Source organism: Anomaloglossus baeobatrachus, chromosome 6 (assembly GCF_048569485.1).
Source record: "Anomaloglossus baeobatrachus isolate aAnoBae1 chromosome 6, aAnoBae1.hap1, whole genome shotgun sequence".
In the NCBI taxonomy this organism is placed as follows: domain Eukaryota; kingdom Metazoa; phylum Chordata; class Amphibia; order Anura; family Aromobatidae; genus Anomaloglossus; species Anomaloglossus baeobatrachus.
Genome location: NC_134358.1, coordinates 302,944,879 through 302,968,121, shown reverse-complemented (window position 1 = coordinate 302,968,121; position 23,243 = coordinate 302,944,879). Strand labels below are relative to the sequence as shown.

Here is a 23,243-nt window from a genome sequence, read left to right as displayed (position 1 = left end):
AATATACGACAAAATATAATATTACAAAGGGTCTATATTAAATATCTGAATAAGTTATAATAATAAAAATGATTAACTATATCTAAGCAATGATTGCCCTATTCATCAGCAATATTTATTACGCATGTATTAAATATAAAATTACTTATCTATTCAATATTACAAAGGTAAATAACTTATAATAAACAGTATATTAAATATTTAAATAAGTTATAATAATAAAATAAATAACTATCTAAGCCTTGGATGAACTATTCAATAACCATATATTACGCATGTATTAAACATAGGACAGAACTAGTATTCACCACTATAATTGACTAGCAAAGCATATAAGATAACAAGATAACTATAATGCAGTAAAATTTGTTTAAAAGAACTGAAGGCCTCAGTGATAACTTTTAAATTTTTCTTTTTTATCTCTACTAACACACTACAAAGATATATATTACCTGTATTATAACGCAATAGGTCCTTGATATATGAAGCAATGAGATTTACTTTATGGTATATATTCAGTCTCATATCATACAGACTAGATAATAGAAATATGGAAGGCTACAGTTTATCACTACACAACAAATGGGAATTAAAAAAGTAAACTTACTGTTTAAAGAGATGAAGCGATGTTCAGTAGAACTGGAAAAACACTTTCTTGGTAAATCTGCACTGCTATGAATGGGCCTTTGCACTCTATTTAAAGGGCTTCAGCTCAGAAAATCACACCCACCAAAAACAGTCAGGGGCGTCACTCCACAGGGTAACAGCCAATCATGATATCTTTATATTTAGACGTCTCAGCTGTTGTCTTTTAAATGAAATAACTTTTCAAGCATAATATATTTGGTATTAAAGTTTCCATTTAATATCATTTCATACAGAGGCCATTCTGATAAAGACATCAAACGTCAAATTCCTCATCATGGATTCTAGAAACCTTGAAAAAATATTGAATAAGCAGTATTTCACACCTAAAGCTGCTCGTTCATTTGGTGGAATTGACAAATTATATAGAGAAACAAGAAGAAATCAGGCGATTAAAGAAGCGATTGTGCGTGATTGGTTGAATAGACAAGATTCATATATTTTGCACAAGCCTGTAAGAAAGAGATTTAAGACAAATAAAATCTTAGTTTCAAATATAGACCAACAGTGGCAAGCGGATCTCGTAAGTTTAATTGAATATTCAAGGGAAAATGATAATGTCAAATATATCCTGACAATTATAGATATTCTATCAAAATTTGCATGGTGCGTCCCCTTATCAAATAAGACTGGATCAGGTGTAGCCAGATCTTTCGAACTAATATTTCAAAATGAAAAACGCATACCAAAGAAATTACAGACGGATCGGGGTAAAGAATTTGTGAACGCCTCTATGAAACGTATTTGTAAAACGTATAACATTTTACATTTCTATACGAACAATTTAGTAAAAGCCGCTGTGGTGGAGAGATTTAATCGTACGTTAAAATCCAGGATGTGGCGTTACCTTACAAGACAAAACACGTTTAGGTACATTGATATTTTACCGGATTTGGTGCATAGTTACAATCATACTTTTCATTCGAGTATTCGCTGTAGACCTGTTGATGTTACGAGCAAAAATTCGTTACAAATATGGAAAAATATTTACAGCTCTAGTATGAATAATAAGTCGATTAAACCTTCTTTAAAAATTGGTGATAATGTACACTTGTCTCAATATAAACGTACTTTCGCTAAGGGATATGAACAAACATACACTGAAGAAATATTTATGATTAGTGGCATTAATACAAAATTTCAAATACCTCTCTACAAAATCGTTGATTTGCGCGGAGACCCTGTGGAGGGGACATTTTATAAGGAGGAACTACAAAAAGTTTCAGCGGATGAGAATCGCCTCTACAAAGTAGAAAAAATTTTGAGACGAAGACGCGTCAAAAATATATCGCTGGTTCTCGTTAAGTGGTTGGGATACCCATCATCCTTCAATAGTTGGATTAAAGAAGACCAGTTGACGGACATATAATTATGGATTCTGGCTCATTCTATATTACATTACCTAGCAATGCCTCCTCTAAAATTTTTCCAGACAACACGATATCTACGTTTACTACAAAACTGGCAAAACCCGTATACCTTACAGGAACGTATGAAGTAGCACTCACAGAAATTCAGTACCCCCATACCTGGTTTACCTTTGAAAATAACGAAGGCTCATTTTATATCGGAAAACGAGGAGATATCCCGAGGGAATATTTCGTAAAAGCAGGATATTATTTAAATATTTCTGAACTCATAAGAGCCATTAATGAACGTATTGACACATTGAAGGTAGCCGCCGACGGTTTTAAACTTCGTTATGATGAAGTGAAGAGAAGTGTGACTCTATCGGATTCCCCTACGATTCAGTTTGCTCCAGGACAAAAATTGGCTCATATTTTAGGATTGCAACCGTATATTGAGGCGTATGATAATAGCCTGTTAGAGAGAAAGAAGTCGTATGCCGATATAAAAGACGGATTTTATACATTATTTGTTTACACAGATATAATTCAACACCAACTTGTTGGAGACAGTTATGTTCAACTTCTGAGAACCGCACAAGTCAGCGGTAAAAGCTCGGATATTATCACCCTCCAGTACACGCGTCCAGATTATGTACCTCTATGCAAACATAGCTTTGATTTTAACCATATCTATCTTGACAGATTGTGAGCCCCAATGGGGACAGTGTTGCCAATGTATGTAAAGTGCTATGGAATTAATAGCGCTATATAAATGAATAAATTATTATTATTATTATCAGGGTACCCCTGTTAAATTCAAGTACGGAAAAACAATCGTACGATTACACTTTAGGCAGCGACGTGATTGACACGATAAAATGGTGTCTCATAGGGTTTACGGCGATCCAAGCATTTATATCCGCTATTACATAGCTCAGACGGGCAACGGCTTAGAGGGATTTCGCGGTGATGAGTACATGTATGGAGCTGGTCTGGCTGGGATTTTTAGGGGTCTGTTTCGAAAAGCCATGCCCCTCTTCCGAAAAGGCTTAGAAATAGTAAAACCGCATGTAAAAACAGCAGTCAAAAATATCGCTAAAGATGCCGTTACCTCCCTCTCTACAACCGTCATGAATAGATTAAACACACCTCCTCAGGAGGGATCTGGCCTTGTTTATGTCGCTAAAAAACAGAAAAAGAGAAAAAGGCGTACTCTTCCTTTTCTTGTGAATAAAATTACTCCCGCAAGACGTAACCGTCAGAAAATAAGGCGCTCTGTTGAAGACATCTTCTAAGCAATTATCATGGCTTTCGTACACGATGCTTCTGTAGAGTGCACAAAATCGGAACTGGATATTTTTGACATTCCCCCTACGCAAACAAGTATCGAGAAATCGCTTTTTGTAGAAGTGCAACCTATTGCAGCTCTGGCGGACAATGCCCCGCTAGAATTTTTCATATCAGGAAGCGGAGAATATTATTATGATTTGAACAATACCCTACTCTACATAAATTGCCGGGTCGTAAAACAAGATAATTCGAATATAGCCGATGGAGCTCGTGTAGCTATGATAAATTACCCGATCGCTACATTATTTAATCAGGTTGATATTACTTTGGGAGATCGCCTCATCTCTCAATCAGACAATCTTTACAGCTATAGAGCCTACATTGAAACATTATTGAATTACAGCGCACAGACTTTGGCTTCTCAGTTTACATCGGGATTATTTTATAAAGACACTGCGGGACAACACAATGTCCGAATCCTAGATGGTGCAAATGCGGGATTCAACAAGAGAGCTCTAGCAGTTATGCACTCAAAACCTGTGGATCTGTTGGGACCAATTTTTGGTGATATATTTAATCAACCGAAGCTTATATTGAATGGTCTTGACCTTAAGATCAAGTTGACGAGAAACAAGGATTCTTTCTGTTTGATGTCTGCGGAAGTTGATCCGCTTAAAGTACAAATCATGCATGCTTGTCTCTATGTAAAGAGAGTACAAGTTTCACCGGCTGTCCGGATAGGCCATAGTCAGGCGTTGCTAAATATAACAGCAAAATACGCTATTGATAGGGCCTGCATGAAAGTGTACAGTATTCCTACAGGTACTCGCATCTCAAACCATGAAAATTTATACTTAGGCGTCATACCGAAAACTGTTATATTGGGATTTGTAGATAACGAAGCATTTAGCGGTGCGTATAATAAAAATCCATTGTACTTTCCGCATTACAACATTAACCACGCCTCTTTATATTTAGAGGGTCATCAAATACGATCTCAAGCCTTCCAACCCAATTTTAATATTGATCTAGCCGTCAGAGAATATATGTCTTTAGCGCAAATTTCAGGGAAATATAAAGCGGACTGCGCTCTGTCGATCGATCGAGAAGAATTTATGGACGGCTTCACGTTCTTTGCTTTTGATTTATCAGCCGATCAAGAACCTGGAAGTCACTTCTCACTCATCAAAACGGGCAACCTGCGGGCTGAAATACGCTTTGCTCTACCTACGCCACACACCGTAAATATGATAGTGTATGCCCTGAACTCAACTATTCTAGAGATTAATAATCGTCGTGAAGTGTTGTATGATTTTTACTGATGGATTCCCTACAACTCACAAACATGATGAAGGCCGATCTCTATACAGAATGCATATTTTCTGGGGTGTATCCGTGTGATTTGCTTCCGTCAACCAGAGTCACTCAGAGACCCGCTGCGTACATCGTCAATACAGACAAATCCAATCAGAGTGGCAAACATTGGATATTAATTTTACTATGCGATGATAAGAAGTCCATATTTTTTGACAGTTATGGATTACCCCCGGAAAATGAAATTTTTCCTCGTGATTTTGTAAAGTTTTTAAAGAGAAATAGTGAATTATACTGCTTTCAAGATAAGCAGCTTCAGCAATCATTTAGTACTGCTTGCGGTCAATATTGTGTTTATGCTTTGGCATTTAGCAAGAGGACGGACATATAGTGAAATATTGGAACAATTTAGTAATGATTTAAAGCAAAACGATAATATAGTTCTTGCTTTTGTAAAGAAAATTTCATCTGATCCAAAAGGCTATAGTTGTATGAATCATTTTAACTTTGTTCAACGATGTGTTAATTTCTGTTCCTTTCGAGATTCAAAATGACAACTGGGGTTCTCACACTACAGTGAATCCTGTCTCTGACTATGATCCATTTGAAAAAATCATTAGGCACTTGAAAAAACATTACTGAGAGGTAATTGACAAAAAAAACTACAACTGTACCTTCTCTCTGTTATTGAAAAACTATGAATACACGGCAAACAGGTGATGGTGAATGAATGTTCGCTTCAAGACTCACAACTGTTGCAACGTCATTAGGAAGCTGAAAAAACACATTTGCTATTGAAAAACACTTAACACAAGAACTGGTCTCTTGTAAAGTCAGCTGTTGTCCCTAATGCTTCTACAAGATGCTTGAATCCTAAATTCAACTGCTCAGTTATTTGCGGCTTTGATAATTGCTGTGTATTGCGGATATTCAACTGTATTGATTTTTGATATTGTTCACATGATAATTGATTTGATATTTGCTGTGTATTGTGGTTGCTGTGTATTGCGGATATTCAACTGTATTGATTTTTGATATTGTTCACATGATAATTGATTTGATATTTGCTGTGTATTGTGGATTTGGTTCAATAAACATTATACTATTATATGAAATAAAATGACTTCTCTCATTTAATATCGTGGGTACTCGTATCAATAAGACCGACTTCTCTCATTTAATATCATGGGTAATCGTATCAATAAGACTCATGGGGAACATTATACTATATATAATTCTACTGACAATATCATGGGGAACATTCTACTATTATAGGAATAAAGTTTCTTTTAATGGGTAAGCGTGTCAGTAAGACAATTTGATATCAATAATACACTTTGAATATCAATTTGATTAACGGAAAATTACAGTATCAAAATACCTATATAAAAGAGAACAATTATTGGACAGATAAATAATAGGACAGGATTAAGGGGAAACATAACAACCTAACAAATATCAGATGATAGCCATTTGATATGAAAAGGATATCAGATGATAGCCATTTGATATCAAAAGGATATATCAAAAGGATATCAGATGATATTTATTTGATATCAAAAGGATATCAAATGATAGCCATTTGATATCAAAAGGATATCAAATGATAGCCATTTGATTAAGGGGGGCGTGTTTAATACACTTTGATAGGGGCGGGGCAACTGTCAGATTTCTTTTGATGACTTGTCCCCCACCCCTACTACTGACATTCGCTAATCTCAAGAATGGTAGATCAACCACTAAGATAATGTATTTTAAAAAATAGTGGTGATATTATCAGGTTTATCTATTATTTTAATCAAGTCCTACTTTTTTCCTTTGAATGATAGTTATCAAACACACATTTTTTTCCTTTTTTATTTCAATAGAAAGCTAATCAGCCAAAAGTCTTCAGAAATGTACAACTTAGAGGATTAAACAACATGAAAGCAGAAGAGCTGAAGAGGATTGTCGTGGAAGAAGCATTTAAACAATGTGTAAGTCTATGTATTGTATATGGTTCCAGACTTTCATTCCTTTTCTGGCTCTAAACACTAACTGGTTTGCACGGTTTGCAACATGGAAGGGTGGGTCTGCATTCAGCAGAGCTCACTTGATTTCTTTGAATGCTGCCAACACCCCCCACCCCCTGCATCTGTATGTATACAACAAGACATATATGTGAGGGTGTATATATACATATATTATACACCCTGCTGTATTCCCTTTTAGAATGTGGATCTCTTACTAATTGTGTTTTTGTGTGTGTACATGCATGATATATATATATATATATATATATATATATATGTGTATATATAATATATATATATATATATATATATATATATATATATAATATATATATAGACCAGCACCCCCTATCAAAGAACAGTGACCAGTATAAAGCATAAAGCATAAATTACACTAGTTTAGGGATGTACAACCAATATTCATAAACCCTATCTAAAACTTAACATTTATTTTTAATAGATTCTAACAGGTATATTTACCACATTGCACCCGGTAACTTATGGTGTCATACCCTCCGTTGTTAGATAGGGATACACTACCCTTATAGGGCTATATTAGTTTCCCTTCCCTTTCCTAAAGTGAGTGTGTATATAAAACTCCTTGGTTATTTACAAGGATAACGTGATCCATTCTCATTCATATGTTTGTGTGTCTGTTTGTGGGTACATTTTAACGAATATTAATAAAAATTGGACATTTTAAAATAGGGTTGAGATTACATGTTAGTCCCTATTTTTTTATATAGCAAAAACCACCCGACAGATTCCTTTTAAACATTGAAACTCAGGGTTGTGAATGACGTCCATAATTCTGTCATAAGTTCATTTTCTTGGTTATCCATTTAGAACCACTTAACTTATTTTTATTCTACATTTTAACAACATGTGCAGTAAAATAAAGTGCGCATTTTATAAATAATATTTACCTAAAGGTCATTCATTCGCAAATGCAGCCCCAATTTCCAAAAATTTGGGATACTGTGCGAAATGTAAAATAAACAAGAATGCAATGGTTTGGAAATCTTTCATAGCCATGTTTTATTCATAACAGAACAAAGAACATGACAATAGTTTACAGTCACCAGATTTTTCCCTTATAAGCTGCGGCCACCATCAGTAAGCCCTTATATACAGCATTCTAGAACACTGTATGTAAGTGCCCAGGCCGCTCTGTATAACATAAATAAAAACTTTTATTATACTCACTTGCTGGGCGGTCGAGTCCGATAGGCGTTGCTGGTCTCAGTCCTGGGCCTCCTCTCTTCTTTCCATCACCGTCCTCTTGCTTTGTGCAGATGACGCATTCTATGTCATCCACATAGAGGCCCCCATTGCGCTCCTGTGCACGTGCACTTCTCTCTTAAAGTAGTTTAACGCGGAGAAAAGTCAAAGAATACCCGTGCTTGTGCACTACAATACTTGTAGTGAGCAAGTGCATGACCATACATACTCTTCATTGGAGGACTCTGTGTGGCTGATGTAGGACGTATCATCCACATGGAGCTGGGAATTAGGACGATGACTTTAAAGAAGAGAGGAGGCGCCGTACCGAGACCAGCGACACCCATTGGACCGGACCGCGATGCATTTTGGTTATTATTTTAAAAAACTGTAAGGATTCTTAAAGTACCCCTCCAGCGTTTTTTTTTTTTATTGGAGCGCTTGAGTGGTGCTACTATCTCAGTTCCCTGCACCTAGTTTCATACTTGCCAGCCACCATCTTCATCTTTTATCGGAGCCGCTTCAGCTGGTCGGTAGTTTGTGATCTGCCAGATTACTTCAGTGTTTGTTGGGCGATCTTGTAAACACAACGCAATACAAGCCTGAGAGCTCTCAATTCTTGCATTGAGGGGTTGTGACGGTTACCTCTGACTTTTGATCAGTCAGACATTGCAGTCACAAGATGAATGCACAGGATTAAAGCGTCGCTGTGAACAGCTGAAGACGGCAGCTGGTAAGCTAAAGACTAGGGTCAGGGAATTTAGCTTTGTAGCACAAATCAAAATGCTGGAATGGTGCTTTAAGCCTAGAAGAAGAAAATACAAATTGTAATTTTGAGAAACAATTGTATATGCGAACCGTGGTTGTCCTGTTAAATTGCAAAAGGTTTGTTTTTTGTCTTTTCCCTCACACTTTCTGTTATGCAACTTTTATGCTTATGGCTGTTTTAATTTATCTTTTATGTTAGCCATTCTGTACAATTTTGTGTATTGCTACAGCTCATTGAATAGAAATTTTCCCACTTTGATTTTTGTAGGGTAAATTAAATAATCCAGCAGGTGTAGAAAACCTCTTTCCCGGTGAGTTTTCTTTGATTATTTGAAAATACCAGCAAATGGGCAAATCTAGAATTTATTTAATTACTATCTGTGAAAACATTGGGACGAGAAGATCCACTTCATTTACGCAGTTTGTCTAGCGCCCTACATTTCACAATACATAAATAAGCAACAACCGGCAATCTATTTACCTGAGCATGCATAGTTATCTCCCTCCACTGTGCATTATGTTTCATTAAAGGGGTTGGATACTACTGTACAAGTTCCTTGTTAGAGACTGTAAATTGTACTCAGGCAGACCTGATAATAAAAAGGATCGGCACAGTGTTCGTGGAAACACTCAACAGAAAGACACAGAATCAGGTCTTGCAATTGAGGGTCACACTTCTTTATTATAATAGAGTGCTTTATATAGGTTAATAATAATAATAATAATATAATAATCATTTATATAGCGCTATTAATTCCACAGCGCTTTACATACATTGGCAACACTGTCCCCATTGGGTCTCACAATTTAATTCCCTATCTCTGTTTTTGGAATGTGGGAGGAAACAGGAGAACCTGGAGGAAACCCACGCAAACATGTGGAGAACATACAAACTCCTTGCAGATGTTGTCCTTGGTGGGATTTGAACCCAGCGCTGCAAGGCTCTAGTGCTAACCACTGAGCCACCATGCCGCCCAATATTTATGAAGTATATAAAAATAGATTGTTACATGCATAACGGATTATATAATACAATGAATGCTTTATCATGTTTGACATGAGTACAATTACAGGATTTTTGTAATTTGGCTGAACATGGACAGTCTTTGGTTCTGACCATGGCAAATAACCATGATGAGAAAACAAGGGAATCAACATTAATCCTAAAGGTCAAAAGAAATCTGTTTCTTGGCATTTCTGAAAAATATTCAAAAAACATACATTTCCATGAATTCTGTTTTCCTCCATCTTTGTCTATGGCCCCTATGTTCTGCCAAATGGAAATAGGTCAAGACTGCATGCGAGAATTGAACATGATAACTTTTAGAAAACAGACACAAGATGGCTGAAACTAACAAAATGGTGTCTTCTTTAACAATTCCCCTCTTTTTATCATTTCTATTCCCTAACGTTTCCCTGCTTATTCCCTAACTTTTCCCTGCCTATCTTAAAGTCCACAGAGTTGTTCTACTCCCAATACACAAGGCTTCCATTACGCATATTATGGGGCGATGTCATTCAGACAGACCCTGCTGGTCAGCTTTCCTTTCCCTTTGCCTAAGCCTGTAGATAACAATGATTACCGTATTTTTTCGTTTAATCAGACGGACTAGATTATAAGACGCACCCCAAATTTAGAGATAAAAGGTAAAAAAATGTGGTCCGTCTTATACTCCGTTGTTGTCTTACTGAAGGGGGCGGCAGCGGTGGTGGAGTGGGGTCACAGGAGGCAAGGCTGTGCTAGCAGTGACGGTGGGTCAGTTGTGTCAGTGGCGGGTCAGTGACAGCGGCAGGTCAGTGGTTGCAGAGGCGGGTCAGTGACAGCGGCAGTGGCGGGTCAGTGGTGGAGCAGGCCGGTGCGGTGAGTGTCCCAGTCTGTAACCAGTCCCGGTTCAAATGATGGCGCCCGGAGCGGCGCATGCGCAGATGGAGCTGTCATCCACAGCTCCATCTGCGCACGCGCTGACTCCCGGAGCGGCACTTGCACAGATGGAGCTGTCATCCAAGAGCTCCATCTGCGCAGGCACTGACTCCCGGCGCCATGATTTGAAACTGGGACCGCGGACAGACTGGGACACTCGCTGAACAGCCACCTGCCTGCTCGGACAGAGTGGCAGCCAGTAGGCCGGCTACCCGCACACAGAGGCTGCCGGATGGGACAGGCACCTGGCCGCAGGCACAGACAGGTACCTGGCCACCCGTACGCAGCAACACTCACCTGACCGCCTGCACGCACCTGGCCGCTCCCACACAGGACTGCACAGACAGCTTCCCCCCCGGTAAGCTATATTTGGATTTTAAGACACACCCCTCATTTTCCTTCCAAATTTTTGGGAGGAAAAGTGTGTCTTATAATCCAAAAAATGCGGTATATATGTATATAAAAAAAGGGAAATTATATATATGTATTATTTTGAGATTATATGATGTATTTGATATAATACTATAGTTTATTAAATCTGTGTAATGTGTTTGTATGTTGCACACTTATATTAGTGTTTTACACAGTATTAAAGTTCTCATTTTGTTGACTTTCTTGTGGTTTTGTCAATTCCATAGGATTTTCCCGAAGTGGGCGCAGTCTGCCAGGTCCACTAGGGTTTCCTTGTCAGATAGTATGCATCTGCATCTCTTTGTGGTAGTCATTATCATCAGTACTTGAGTACGGAGTGATTCAGTGTCTTTGTCTTTTTTGATGTTATGTTTTCCTGAAAAACATTTACAATTAGCTCCTAGAATTTTCTTCAAAAGAAAACACAAACAATTTTATCAGTATTGCAATTACCAATATTACTAAAGCTCCTTGAATCACATATTGAATTATTCCAGTTATCCATTCACCCACACCGTTAAACAAATTTAATGGATATAACTTTGAGAGCCATGAGGGGAAGGGTAGATCATCCAATGCATTAGCCTTTTTATATTTCTGTTTTAATCTTTCTGCTTGGACTATATCATGTGTAATCTGCATGAGTCCTACGGGGTTAATGAAATAACAACATGAAGGTCCTACCACCTGACAAAAGCCTCCACTAGAGGCAGTGAGATAGTCTAGCACAGACCTGGGCAAGGGGTCACCTGCGGGCCACATCCAGCCCGCCTACCGTCTTTGACCGGCCCACCTGGTTCAGGGCATCCTTGCTGGCCGGTCAGTGATGAGGGCAATCTGACCTGTTGTCCGGAGCTCCAGGCTCAGGAGGCCCCAGGTCAGATTTCCCTCATCACACGCTGTGCGCCGGGCAGGGAGCGATCCTGCAGGTCCACACAGTGTAGGCAGCGGAACGCAGGAATCTGTCCTCTGTTCCCTGCCCGACACCTTTCTCTTTGACTCGCACGCCCTGATGTCGTCAGTACAGCGCGCGTGTGTGCTATTTGAAAAGTTCCCGCCCGGCAGGAGAAGGTGCAGCAGCCGGGGCCCGTACAAGAACAGCAGCGGTGCAGCCAGGGCCCGTACAAGAGAAGAAGCATCTCGGCGGGGGCCCGTACGGAGGTGCCTGAGGAGGGGACAATAAGAAGGGAGAGGTGAGTGGGGACTAGTAACCTGAGGGGACAATGGGAGGAGGGCCGTAACTGGTGACTAATATTTGGGGTGTAGTGATGTAGTATATGAGAATGTAGTTTTACAGGTGTAGTGATATATATAGGGATGTAGTGATGTATATTACAGGTGTAGTATATAGGGATGTAGGGATGTATATTACAGGTGTAGTATATAGGGATGTAGGGATGTATATTACAGGTGTAGTATATAGGGGTGTAGGGATGTAGTATATAGGGATTGTTTGTGTATGTATATATATATATAGTGTGTGTGTGTGTGTGTGTGTTTATACTATATGCAGCCTTGTCGCCATAGAAGAGGGGGCCTGATACAATTTCTTGCACAGGGGCCCCAAGCTGTCAGTGTCCGCCCCTGCTGCTGAGAGCAGACACCTGATTGTGGTGCTCCCAGCATTAGCTCTGTGTGGAGCTCTAACATAACTAGAGCGGGTGTGGTACTTAGAATCAGCGCAGAGAAAAGCCCGTAACTGCTAGTGGTACTGGAGTTACATCGGGTACCACGCCCCCCCCCCCCCGCCCCCTGCAGCGGCACACCGCCATTACAGGGCCTGATTGCGTTTCTCCGGTACCTCTTTGCATACGTGTGACAGGTACCGGAGAAAACACGAGTCTGAAATAAAAAGATTTTCCATATTTACCTGCTTTCTTCGGCTCTGCTGCCTCCCGCTCATGACACCCGCTCATTCATCGATTATTCACCGCACTCAGGACCTGGAAGCCGGAGCATCGCAGTGACAGCGCCGGGCACAGCACAGCTGAGGACATCACCGTGGGGACAAGTGTGTATTCTGCAAGCACAGTGACATCCAGGAGGTCATCGGAGTTTCCAATGAACTCTGATGACCCCCCTGCGACACCCGCGCTACAGCTTCACGGGTTCATCAGAGTTCATTGGGAACTGTGATGAGTCTCCGATGCTGTCCCCGCGATGCTCCGGCTTCCAGGTTCTCACTACACACACCCACATCCACACAGAGCACATATACACACATATGTATACACACAAAGCAGTTACACATGGATACACCGAGCACATATACACATAAAGTGCACATGCATGTATAGACTGAACACACACAAACTCTGCTGTATACTCACCCAGCGATGCGGTCCCCAGCGCTGTCCCCGCTTCCAGCTCCACAAGGCACTGAATATTCAGTGAGTATAATGAGCAGGAGTCAGGAGCAGGAGACAGCAGAGCCGGAGACCGCACCGCTGGAGATAGGTAAATATAGAAAATCTTTTTATTAAAAAGACCCGTGTTTTCTCCGGTATGTGTCACACTGATGTCACACTGATGTCACACGGATCACATCAGTGTGCGATCTGTGAGACATTCGTGCTACCGGTGAAAAAACAGACATGTCTGCGTGTGTGCGTGCGGGGCCACGAGGGGTCACACGGTCCGTGTGAAAACATGGAATGTGTGAGTAACCGCAAATAACAACATGGGTACGTGTGGCGTCCGTGTTAAAAAAACTGATATCACATGTACCTAAAACACGGACATCTGAAACCGACCTAAAGTTGACAATTTTCTAAAGTGAAGAATCTCAAGGTCATTAAAGTTCATCATCTCATTAAATAATGATGTAATTAGGTCCTTATTTTCATTGAATCTTTGTATTGTTTCACTTACTGTTTGTTTATGTATATACAGTATTGGGTAAAACTGAATTAATTATATTAGTCCGACCCTCTAAAACCATCCCAATTTCTCATGCGGCCCCATGGAAAAATGAATTGCCCACCCCTGGTCTAGCACCATTGAGTGCTGATTTGTTTTAACAATAAGCTGTTTTATACTGTATATGCTGATTCTATATGTAATGCATCAAATAAGAGATTAGTTACATTATCAAATATATCTCCCAACTCTTGATTCATTTGGGCATTTCTCATTGTTCCAAATATTACTCCCAGTGGGCATATCTGAATCATCCCTGCTTGTGCATACCATGGGGTATTGAATAAATGTGTAAATGACGGCTTATCTGGTTTTGTCTCAGCATCACGTTTTGCAAGCATATGCTGAGGAATATTTTTGTATGGGAAATCATTATCCTCCCATACCCATGTTGCTGGTTCAAGTCTGGCTGCTGTGCAGGTTCCCTCCACTCCCTTGGGAATCCATCTGTAGGCTTTCTCCCCATAGACCATGTATATACCATTTGGGAGTTCACACTGATTCAAATTTAATAATGCCATAACTACTGAAATAAATTGCGCAGTTTCTTCATACAGGCACTGAGAATCCCCTAGGTTAGTAGTAACTGATAATGAGAACACTTCCCAATAAATGAGCCATATGGTGTGCACGCTGTCGGTATGTATGTGACCCGCCCCAGGGCCGTGGGGTACTCGGTTCCGGGTGTTGGTTAATGGGATTATGTCACGGGGGCCTGTGCCCGGTTCCGTGGCCCTGGTGGTCGCTGAAAGTCAATTAATAATAAAAAAAAAAAAAAATAAAATAAATAAATAAATAAAAGTATTTTGTGACGCCACCTACGGTTCCAGTATGGTTACTAGGGCTGCAGGTCAGACCTCTGGGGTGATGGTTAGGCAGCCAGTTATTTACGCTTGCCGTAGGTGAAGCGGGGTCCCCAGGGCAGTTTTAGTAGTACACAGATATGGCGGTTTTTCTTCACAGCCTTTTCAACTGTCACTTTAGTGCAGCAGCCTATGGCTCCTCAGATGAAAAAATAAAGTGCGTCACACCAATTCATTAACTCTGACCAGATTTTACTTGCAGGTGTTATTAAAAATGGGTTCAGTTTCTGATGATACAGTTTTTGGTTAATCTGGGAACAGTTCAGGATCTCTGCACCAGGTCGATTGTGTGGCCTCCCTGCTGCGCTGTTTCTCCTTGGTACTAGGCTGCTTGTAGCTATACCTTGTCCCTCTCTCACTGTCTTCACCTGTATGGCAGGCGGCGGGAGGTTCTCTAAGGGGCACTGTTGTACTTACTGCGGTCCCTAAGCTCTGTGTAGCGGCTTTGCCTTCAGGTGCTGCTGCGGCCAGGAGATCTGCAGTCTCCCTGGCCCCCGGTCTTTATTGCTGGGCAGATTAGATCCCTCACAATCTCGGACGCCGGTGTCCGATAATCAGCGCTGTACCTTGGGGATGAACCGGTCTGGCTCCACCTCCCCGGTCACTCCTCTTTTGCCTCACTCTTGATCCCTCAGGCGGTCACACAGTTACTTGTGCGGGCTAAGCACTTCCCTCTCCATTTTGATGTCTCCCCTCACTCTCTGCTCGCACAGTCTCCTTTTCTCCAACTGTCAACTGTCTCTCTGACTCCGCCTCCAAACCTGGATTTAAAGGGGACCTCACCTGAACTCGACTTGTAGAGCTCCCCCTCCAGGCTTGGAGTGGAAATGTTGTATGTGGGATTACCTAATGTGGAGATCCTTCCCTGCCCAGGTACTTGTATATTTGTGGCAACTGAACCCTGGGGTGCCACATATGTGCCCCGGCAGGGTGCATCCACTACTCGCACAATATACAAAGACAGGAGATACAACGAGTATATATGCAATAAGAATATATTTTATTGATATGCATAAGACATACGCAAGATAACATGGACAATAAAAACAACTATCAATAAATCAAGGGGGACACAAGGTATTGAGTGTATGAAAATTATCATTGGTTGTCAATGTATAGGCATGACACAGGACAAAAAGATATAATAATATAATGGGACTCAGTCCATATATGTCTGTCACTGGTAGACATGGGAAAGGTAAGGCCAAAAAGGTGTATAAGCACAACACAGGACAGAAAGGTATAATACAATGGTACTCAGTCCGTATGTGTCCGTCTCTAATAGTCGTGGAAAAGGTAAGGCCAATCTAATAAAAAAGTGTGTGTAGGCACAACACAGGACAGAAAGGTATAATACACTGGGACTCAGTCCATATGTGTCTGTCACTGGTAGCCGTGGGAAGGATAAGGCCAATCTAATAAGGAATGTAGAGGCATAACACAGGACAGAAGAGTATAATACAATAGGACTCAGTCAGTATGTGTCTGTCACTGGTAGCCGTGGGAAAGGTAAGGCTAATCAAAAAAGAAGTACATAGGCACAACACAGGACAGAAGGATATAGTAATATAATGGGACTCAGTCCATATATGTCTGTCACTGGTAGCCGTGGGAGAGGTAAGGCCACTCAAGACTATATTAGAAAGGCTCAAAGTACAAGGATGTAATACAACAGGAATACCCCGGTCAATTTAGACAGTAGAAAAGAAATTTTTAACAATAAAGTGCAAGTGCATACAGCTATACCGGGGTCCCGAAGGACTCATACATAAGAAAACAAGGTCATATAAAATACAGTATAGTTAATACAAGGACAACACCTAATACATAATCAATACAAAGTGCACATACCCAGAAGGAGCAGGATCACCACCAAGTTGGTGGTGATCCTGCTCCTTCTGGGTATGTGCACTTTGTATAAAAATTTCTTTTTTACTGTCTAAATTGACTGGGGTATTCCTGTTGTATTACATCCTTGTACTTTGGGTCTTTCTAATATAGTCTTGAGTGGCCTTACCTCTCCCACGACTACCAGTGACAGACATATATGGACTGAGTCCCATTATAGTATTATATCTTTTTGTCCTGTGCCATGCCTATACATTGACAACCAATGATAATTTTCATACACTCAATACCTTGTGCCCCCCTTGATTTATTGGTAGTTGTTTTTATTGTCCATGCTATCTTACGTATATCTTATTCATATCAATAAAATGTATTCTTATTGCATATATACTCATTGTATCTCCTGTCTTTGTAGTAGTAACTGATGTATAATATTGTAGCCAAAAAAGACTGACTGCACTCCTCGACCTGACGTGTGAACAGGTGCATAACTGAACATGACATAAAATACAGAAAAAAAAAAAAAAAAGTTTGCACTCTGATAATGCTAAAGTATGGAAACCATGAATATGTGAACATGGACCTGCATTACTGCTAAGGAAAATCTGAGAAAAATGAGATATTTAGCATATATAAATGGCCATTTGTATATCTGCCCAGTTGCCCCTTCACGGCATATCTCGTAACTGGGTCCCTGACGCTATGCTGAAGCCTCTCTCTAGGTTAAAAACCTCCTGTGTATGGGCAAGTAGGAACCTGCTATATAGGATAAGATTACCTGTGGCAACTGGGGGAAGGGTGCACGGTCAGAAGGTATGACCCTCTGCATATAGACAAAAAAGACTGACTGCACTCCTCGACCTGACGTGTGAACAGGTGCATAACTGAACATGACATAAAATACAAAAAAAAATACAAAAAAAAATACAAAAAAAAAAAAAATACAAAAAAATTGTCTATATGCAGAGGGTCATACCTTCTGACCGTGCACCCTTCCCCCAGTTGCCACAGGTAATCTTATCCTATATAGCAGGTTCCTACTTGCCCATACACAGGAGGTTTTTAACCTAGAGAGAGGCTTCAGCGTAGCGTTAGGGACCCAGTTACGAGATATGCCGTGAAGGGGCAACTGGGCAGATATACAAATGGCCATTTATATATGCTAAATATCTCATTTTTCTCAGATTTTCCTTAGCAGTAATGCAGGTCCATGTTCACATATTCATGGTTTCCATACTTTAGCATTATCAGAGTGCAAACTGTTTTTTTTTTTTTTTTTTTTTTGTATTTTTTTTTTGTATAATATTGTAGCGGCATGCAATATGGTTCGATATTGATGGCCATTGTCATTTCTGCTTAATGTAAACAAACAGCCATAGATAATCACTTAACTAAATACTCTGCCAAATCTTCCTGTACCTTGAGCTGATCTTATTGTGTCAAGATTAGTGATGGGCCTCGCCCGAACGTTTTGTAAAGCTCTAGTTTGGGTTCTGAGATAACACAAACTTGCGTCCGAACACCGTACTTTGACTTTACAGTTATGGGATTGGGCGGGGGGGGGGGGGGGGGGCAGGTGTCTGTAAAATGTAACATAAAGAATATAGTTAATAATAAACATTGTCGTTATACTTACAGGTCCCGCGACGCTTCCTGCAGACCGGCTCAGCCGCTGTCTCCCGGCCGCTTCTGCTTCCGGGTCCGATCATTGCTGTGCCCCCCAGTAACCACCACTGACTTACAGGACCTTCCATGATGTCATAGCCATGTGACCAGTCTGCTGTGAATGTTGTACAGACATTGGGTTACAGACTGGTCACATGGCTATGACGTCATGGAAGGTCCTGTAACCCACGAGGTAACAACATTCACACCAGACTGGTCACATGGCTATGATGTCATGGAAGGTTCTGCAAGTCAGATGTAGCAGAGCTGAAGATGCTTGCTCGCCTTTGGACTATGTCGGAGGGTTTCTTTTTGAGTAATAAAGATATAGTCCTAAATGTCTTCTGTTTTATTTCTAATAAAATATTTTTTTCTCTGTGTTGTTGTTTTATTTTACTGTTAAAATAACAGACAATCACAGACGCTGTCACGTCACAGAGTGGGCATCTGTGATTGGATGCTGTAGTAACCTGAAACCAGCCCATATATTCTAGCATTTAGAATGTATGGGCAGATTACAGGTTATTCCAACAGCCAATCACAGAATCCCATTTGCGTGACAGCATCTGTGATTGTCTGTTGGGTCCCTCACACATATAGTAGTGTAAAAATAAATAAATAAAATTTGATGTAGCGCTCCGCAGTATTTTTGATTGTCAGCGCAGATAAAGCAGATGGCTACTGGCTGCCATCCCCATCTTCCTGGCTTTACTTTGGCTGGCAATCAAAATGCAGGAAGCCAATTAATTTTGTTTTTAATTATCTAAAAAAAAAAAAAAAAAAAATGTGTGGGCTCCCGCCGTATTTTGATTGCCAGTCAGGTAAAGCCAGGCAGCTGGAGTCTGAGATTCTCAGTGTGGTAAGGCCCAAGCGTTCTGGGCCCCCCACGCTAAAAAACTCAGCCCACAGCCGCTCCTGGAAATGGCGTATTGTTTCTTAGCGCCATTGCCAGGTGCTTTACCCGGCTTGTCCAGCGGCCCTGATGGTGGTTGTATGCTGGGTAATAAAGGAGTTAATACCAGTTTGTATTCTCAGCTGGTACTGAGCCCGAAATTCATGGTGTTGCGCCAAATTAGACATGGCACCATGAATTTGTAGTAAACTGTAAAAACAAAACACAACACAGAATTTTTTTTATTAGATATAAAACAAAAAAATTTAGAGACTCCATCTTTATTATAAAAAAAATCCTTAGTCCGACGTAGTCCACAGGTAGAGAAATGTCAGCTCTGCTTCATCACTCTTCATCACAAATGTTTATACAAATCAAGAAGAAGGGAGAGCCATTTCAGCTCTGCTTCATTGCTCTGTAGAGAAAACTGTCTCTACAGAGTGAGAAGCAAAGAGAGCAATGTCACCTCTGCTTCATCACTCTGTACAGACAAGTGTCTCTACAGAACGAGAAGCAGGGAGAGCATTGTCAGCTCTGCTTCATCGCTTTGTAAAGACAAGCTTCTCTACAGAGTGAGAAGCAGGCCGACACTGAGGGTATGATTTTTGACAGGAGCGCCTCAGTTGCATGGAAATACATGCAGCCGACCTGCTCCTGTCGGGAGAGTGTGCGCCATGCCGGGTCATGTGATGCGACACTTGCACAGTGATAGTCAAAGTTCAATCGCGAGCCATGGACTCGGGTGATCCCTGACGTCACCGCAAACATGGCTGAAAACAGCCAAAGACTGCCGAGTGAAGAGCAGTGCAATGAATACCCCCGGAAGTTAACAGGACCTTCCATGACCTCATAGCCATGGGACCAGTCTGTAAGCCAATGTCTATACAACATTCACACCAGACTGGTCACATGGCTATGATGTCATGGAAGGTCCTTTAGTCAGTGGTGGTTACCTGGGCGCACAGTAATGATCAGACGCAGAAGTGGCCGGAAGACAGATTCTGCAAGACGCGTCGCGGGACCTGTAAGTATAATCAGAATGTTTCTTAATAATGTGCTTTTTTTCTTTTACAGCCCCTGGACCCGAATTGTAACACGAGCTTCTCAGGAAAGCTCGTGTTCGGGATCGTGTGCACGATCACTATGTGTTCAGTATGAACTCCGAACTTCACAGTTCGGGTTTGCCCATTACTACTCAAGATCATTGGCTGAGAATCTCCTACTTCCTGTGATGGCACTTCAGATTTTCCCTCACTTCCGGACTCTGGAAACTGAAATGAGGGCGGGCTTGTCAGATTTCCCTCATTAGCTATAGTACAAAGTTGCGTATTTCCATGTGTACTATAGATTTATGTTATAAAAAAAAAAATATGACAGTTACTCTTCAACTTTTTATCTCAGCAGCAGAAAAGCTGCAATTGGTCCTGACTATATGTAATGTTCTTTCCCAGTATCTAGTAGAAGGTGAACAACAAGTCCCTTTTAGGCCTGCAACACACATCCTTGCCGCTGGTACGTGTTTGGGACTTTTTGACACGTACCGGCGGCACGAACACACGTGTGTCCGTGTGGTTTGTACGTGTGTGCGTTTAACACGAATGACATGTCCGCGTTTCGCCAGCATCACGCAGACACGGACCCGCTAAAGTCAATGGGTCCGTGTCTGCACGTACGTGACACGGACGTGTGTTTTCCGTACGGTCCGTGTGTTTTTTTTGTTTTTTTTTTTAAATGGTGAAACGGCTCAAGACACACAGACTGCACATGGACACGTACGTTTCTCACGCATACACGGTCATTCAACACGCACGCACGGCAAGCATACACCATCACACTGATGTCACACGTACCGGAGAAACGGACATCCAAAACGGAACATTGACCCGAAAAACGGACCGCAAGACACGCACGTGTTATTTGCGGACGTGTGTTTCAGGCCTCAGGCATAGTTGCCACAATGATTATATGGTGCATTTTGTTTCCACTACATATTTTTATGTCCAAAAAACGCAGCATATTACAGTTCCAGCAAAATGTCTTTTATATAATGTGATGTCCACGGTTATGCTGTAGGAACTGATTTGCGGTATGATTTTTAAATCTGCAGCCTATCACATTTTGTTGCAGTAAAGATGCATTTTATTTGCAGGTTTTCCTCATAAATGTGAATAAGAGCCACATATAAAAAACACACATTTTGTTTGTGTTTTGGAAAGGCAATAAAAACTTATGTAATCCTTAAGGAAAAGGGCAAGATTGTTCTACCTTGGTCAGATCTTTGAGCCTTCAGCACTTAATCTTTTAACAATGCTAAAAGAAGAGCTGAATCTTCCAAACTATTAACTTTTCTACAGTACTTACAATTACGACATGCCCTTGAGACTGTTTCCAATGTTTTTCACCTTTTTATGGGATATCCTGAAGATTAAGGGCCCCTTTGCACACTACGACATCGCAAGCCAATGCTGCGATGCTGAGCGCGATAGTCCCCGCGCCCGTCGCAGCAGCGATATCTTGTGATTGCTGCCGTAGCGAACATTATCACTACGGCAGCTTCACATGCACTTACCTGCCCTGCGACGTCGCTCTGGCCGGCGAACCGCCTCCTTCCTAAGGGGGCGGGTCATGCGGCATCACAGCGACGTGTCACGGCAGGCGGCCAATAGGAGCCGAGGGGCGGAGATGAACGGGACGTAAACATCCCGCCCACCTTCTTCCTTTCGCATTGCAGCCAGGACGCAGGTAAGGTGATTTTCCTCGCTCCTACGGCTTCACACACAGCGATGTGTGCTGCATGCTGGAACGAGGAACAACATCGTACCGTCGCTGTTGCGAAATTATGGAAATGTCGGACCCTACATCGATCATACGATAACGACGCTTTTGCGCTCAATCGTATGTAAAAGGATTCACATACTGCGATATCGACAGCGACGCCGGATGTGCGTCACTTTCGATTTGACCCCACCGACATCGCACCTGCGATGTCGTAGTGTGCAAAGTACCCCTAAGGGTCCAACTGGTTCAGTTACTACATGACCGCATGGGAATCCCTATCATAGATGACCATAGGACTTGTTAACTATTTGTTGACCCCGAACAATACCAAAGGACAGTAGATGCATTATTTTTTACTGAGGTTGTATTTACAGTGCCTTGCGAAAGTATTCGGCCCTCTGGAATTTTTCAACCTTTTCCCACATTTCAGGCTTCAAACATAAAGATAAAAATTTTAAATTTTATGGTGAAAAATCAAGTTGGACACAATTTGTTAAGGTGAACGATATTTAATGCTTATTTTCAATTTTTTTAAAAAACTGAAAATTGAGGCGTGCAATATTAGTCAGCCCCTTTAAGTTAATACTTTATAGAGCCACCTTTTGCTGCGATCACAGCTGCAAGTCGCTTGGGGTATGTCTCTATCAGTTTTGCGATGTGCAATTTTTATTAATATTCATTAAAATGTACCCACAAACAGACACACAAACATATAAATGAGAATGGATCACGATATCCTTGTAAATAACCAAGGAGTTTTATATACACACTCACTTTAGGAAAGGGAAGGGAAACTAATATAGACCTATAAGGGTAGTGTATCCCTACCTAACAACTGAGGGTATGACACCATAAGTTACCGGGCGCCCCCGTTCCACGTCGGCTCTCCCTCTCCCTGACCCTGATATAGGGATGGGAGTCATATCACAAGGGGCTCAGATAATCTCCCCATTATACCCCAGGAGCTGAAAGAAAAATGGGATACAGACACCCCTGCAAATTACTGCAAAATAGAAAAGGTTGCTCCAATCATATTCTATATCATATAGTATAACAGGGAGAAAAGATGAATTACTTCCCTGAGAAGCAGGAATCCAGGCCTGCCAGGCCTCAACGCGTTTCTCCTCTCCCTTCCGAGGTTCATCAGGAGGCTAAGGGGAGACGGCAGCAGGTCCTGTTCAATAACAATCCATGGCCTGTAACCTTGCATAAAGATAATTTATTAGGAATAGAAGTCTATACATCTTGTACAGTGCTAGTATCATCAATAGGAATTCCTGGTTATAGATCAGTAAATTGATACCTTCTTGATCTAAGGAAAACAATACAGGGAGGAGTATTACCATT

The 23,243-nt window shown here is 41.1% G+C and overlaps 1 protein-coding gene across 6 annotated transcripts in view; it reads left to right on the top strand.

Annotated features, from left to right (window-relative positions):
• LOC142244310 (uncharacterized) overlaps positions 1-23,243 on the top strand; it is a 417,067-nt gene that overhangs the window by 140,272 nt on the left and 253,552 nt on the right. For all 6 annotated transcript variants that reach the window (XM_075316518.1, XM_075316516.1, XM_075316515.1 and 3 more), the window contains 2 exons: positions 6,467-6,574; positions 8,868-8,910. In XM_075316518.1, the coding sequence (XP_075172633.1) occupies positions 6,467-6,574; positions 8,868-8,910 (151 nt within the window). The remainder of the gene's footprint in view (positions 1-6,466; positions 6,575-8,867; positions 8,911-23,243) is intronic.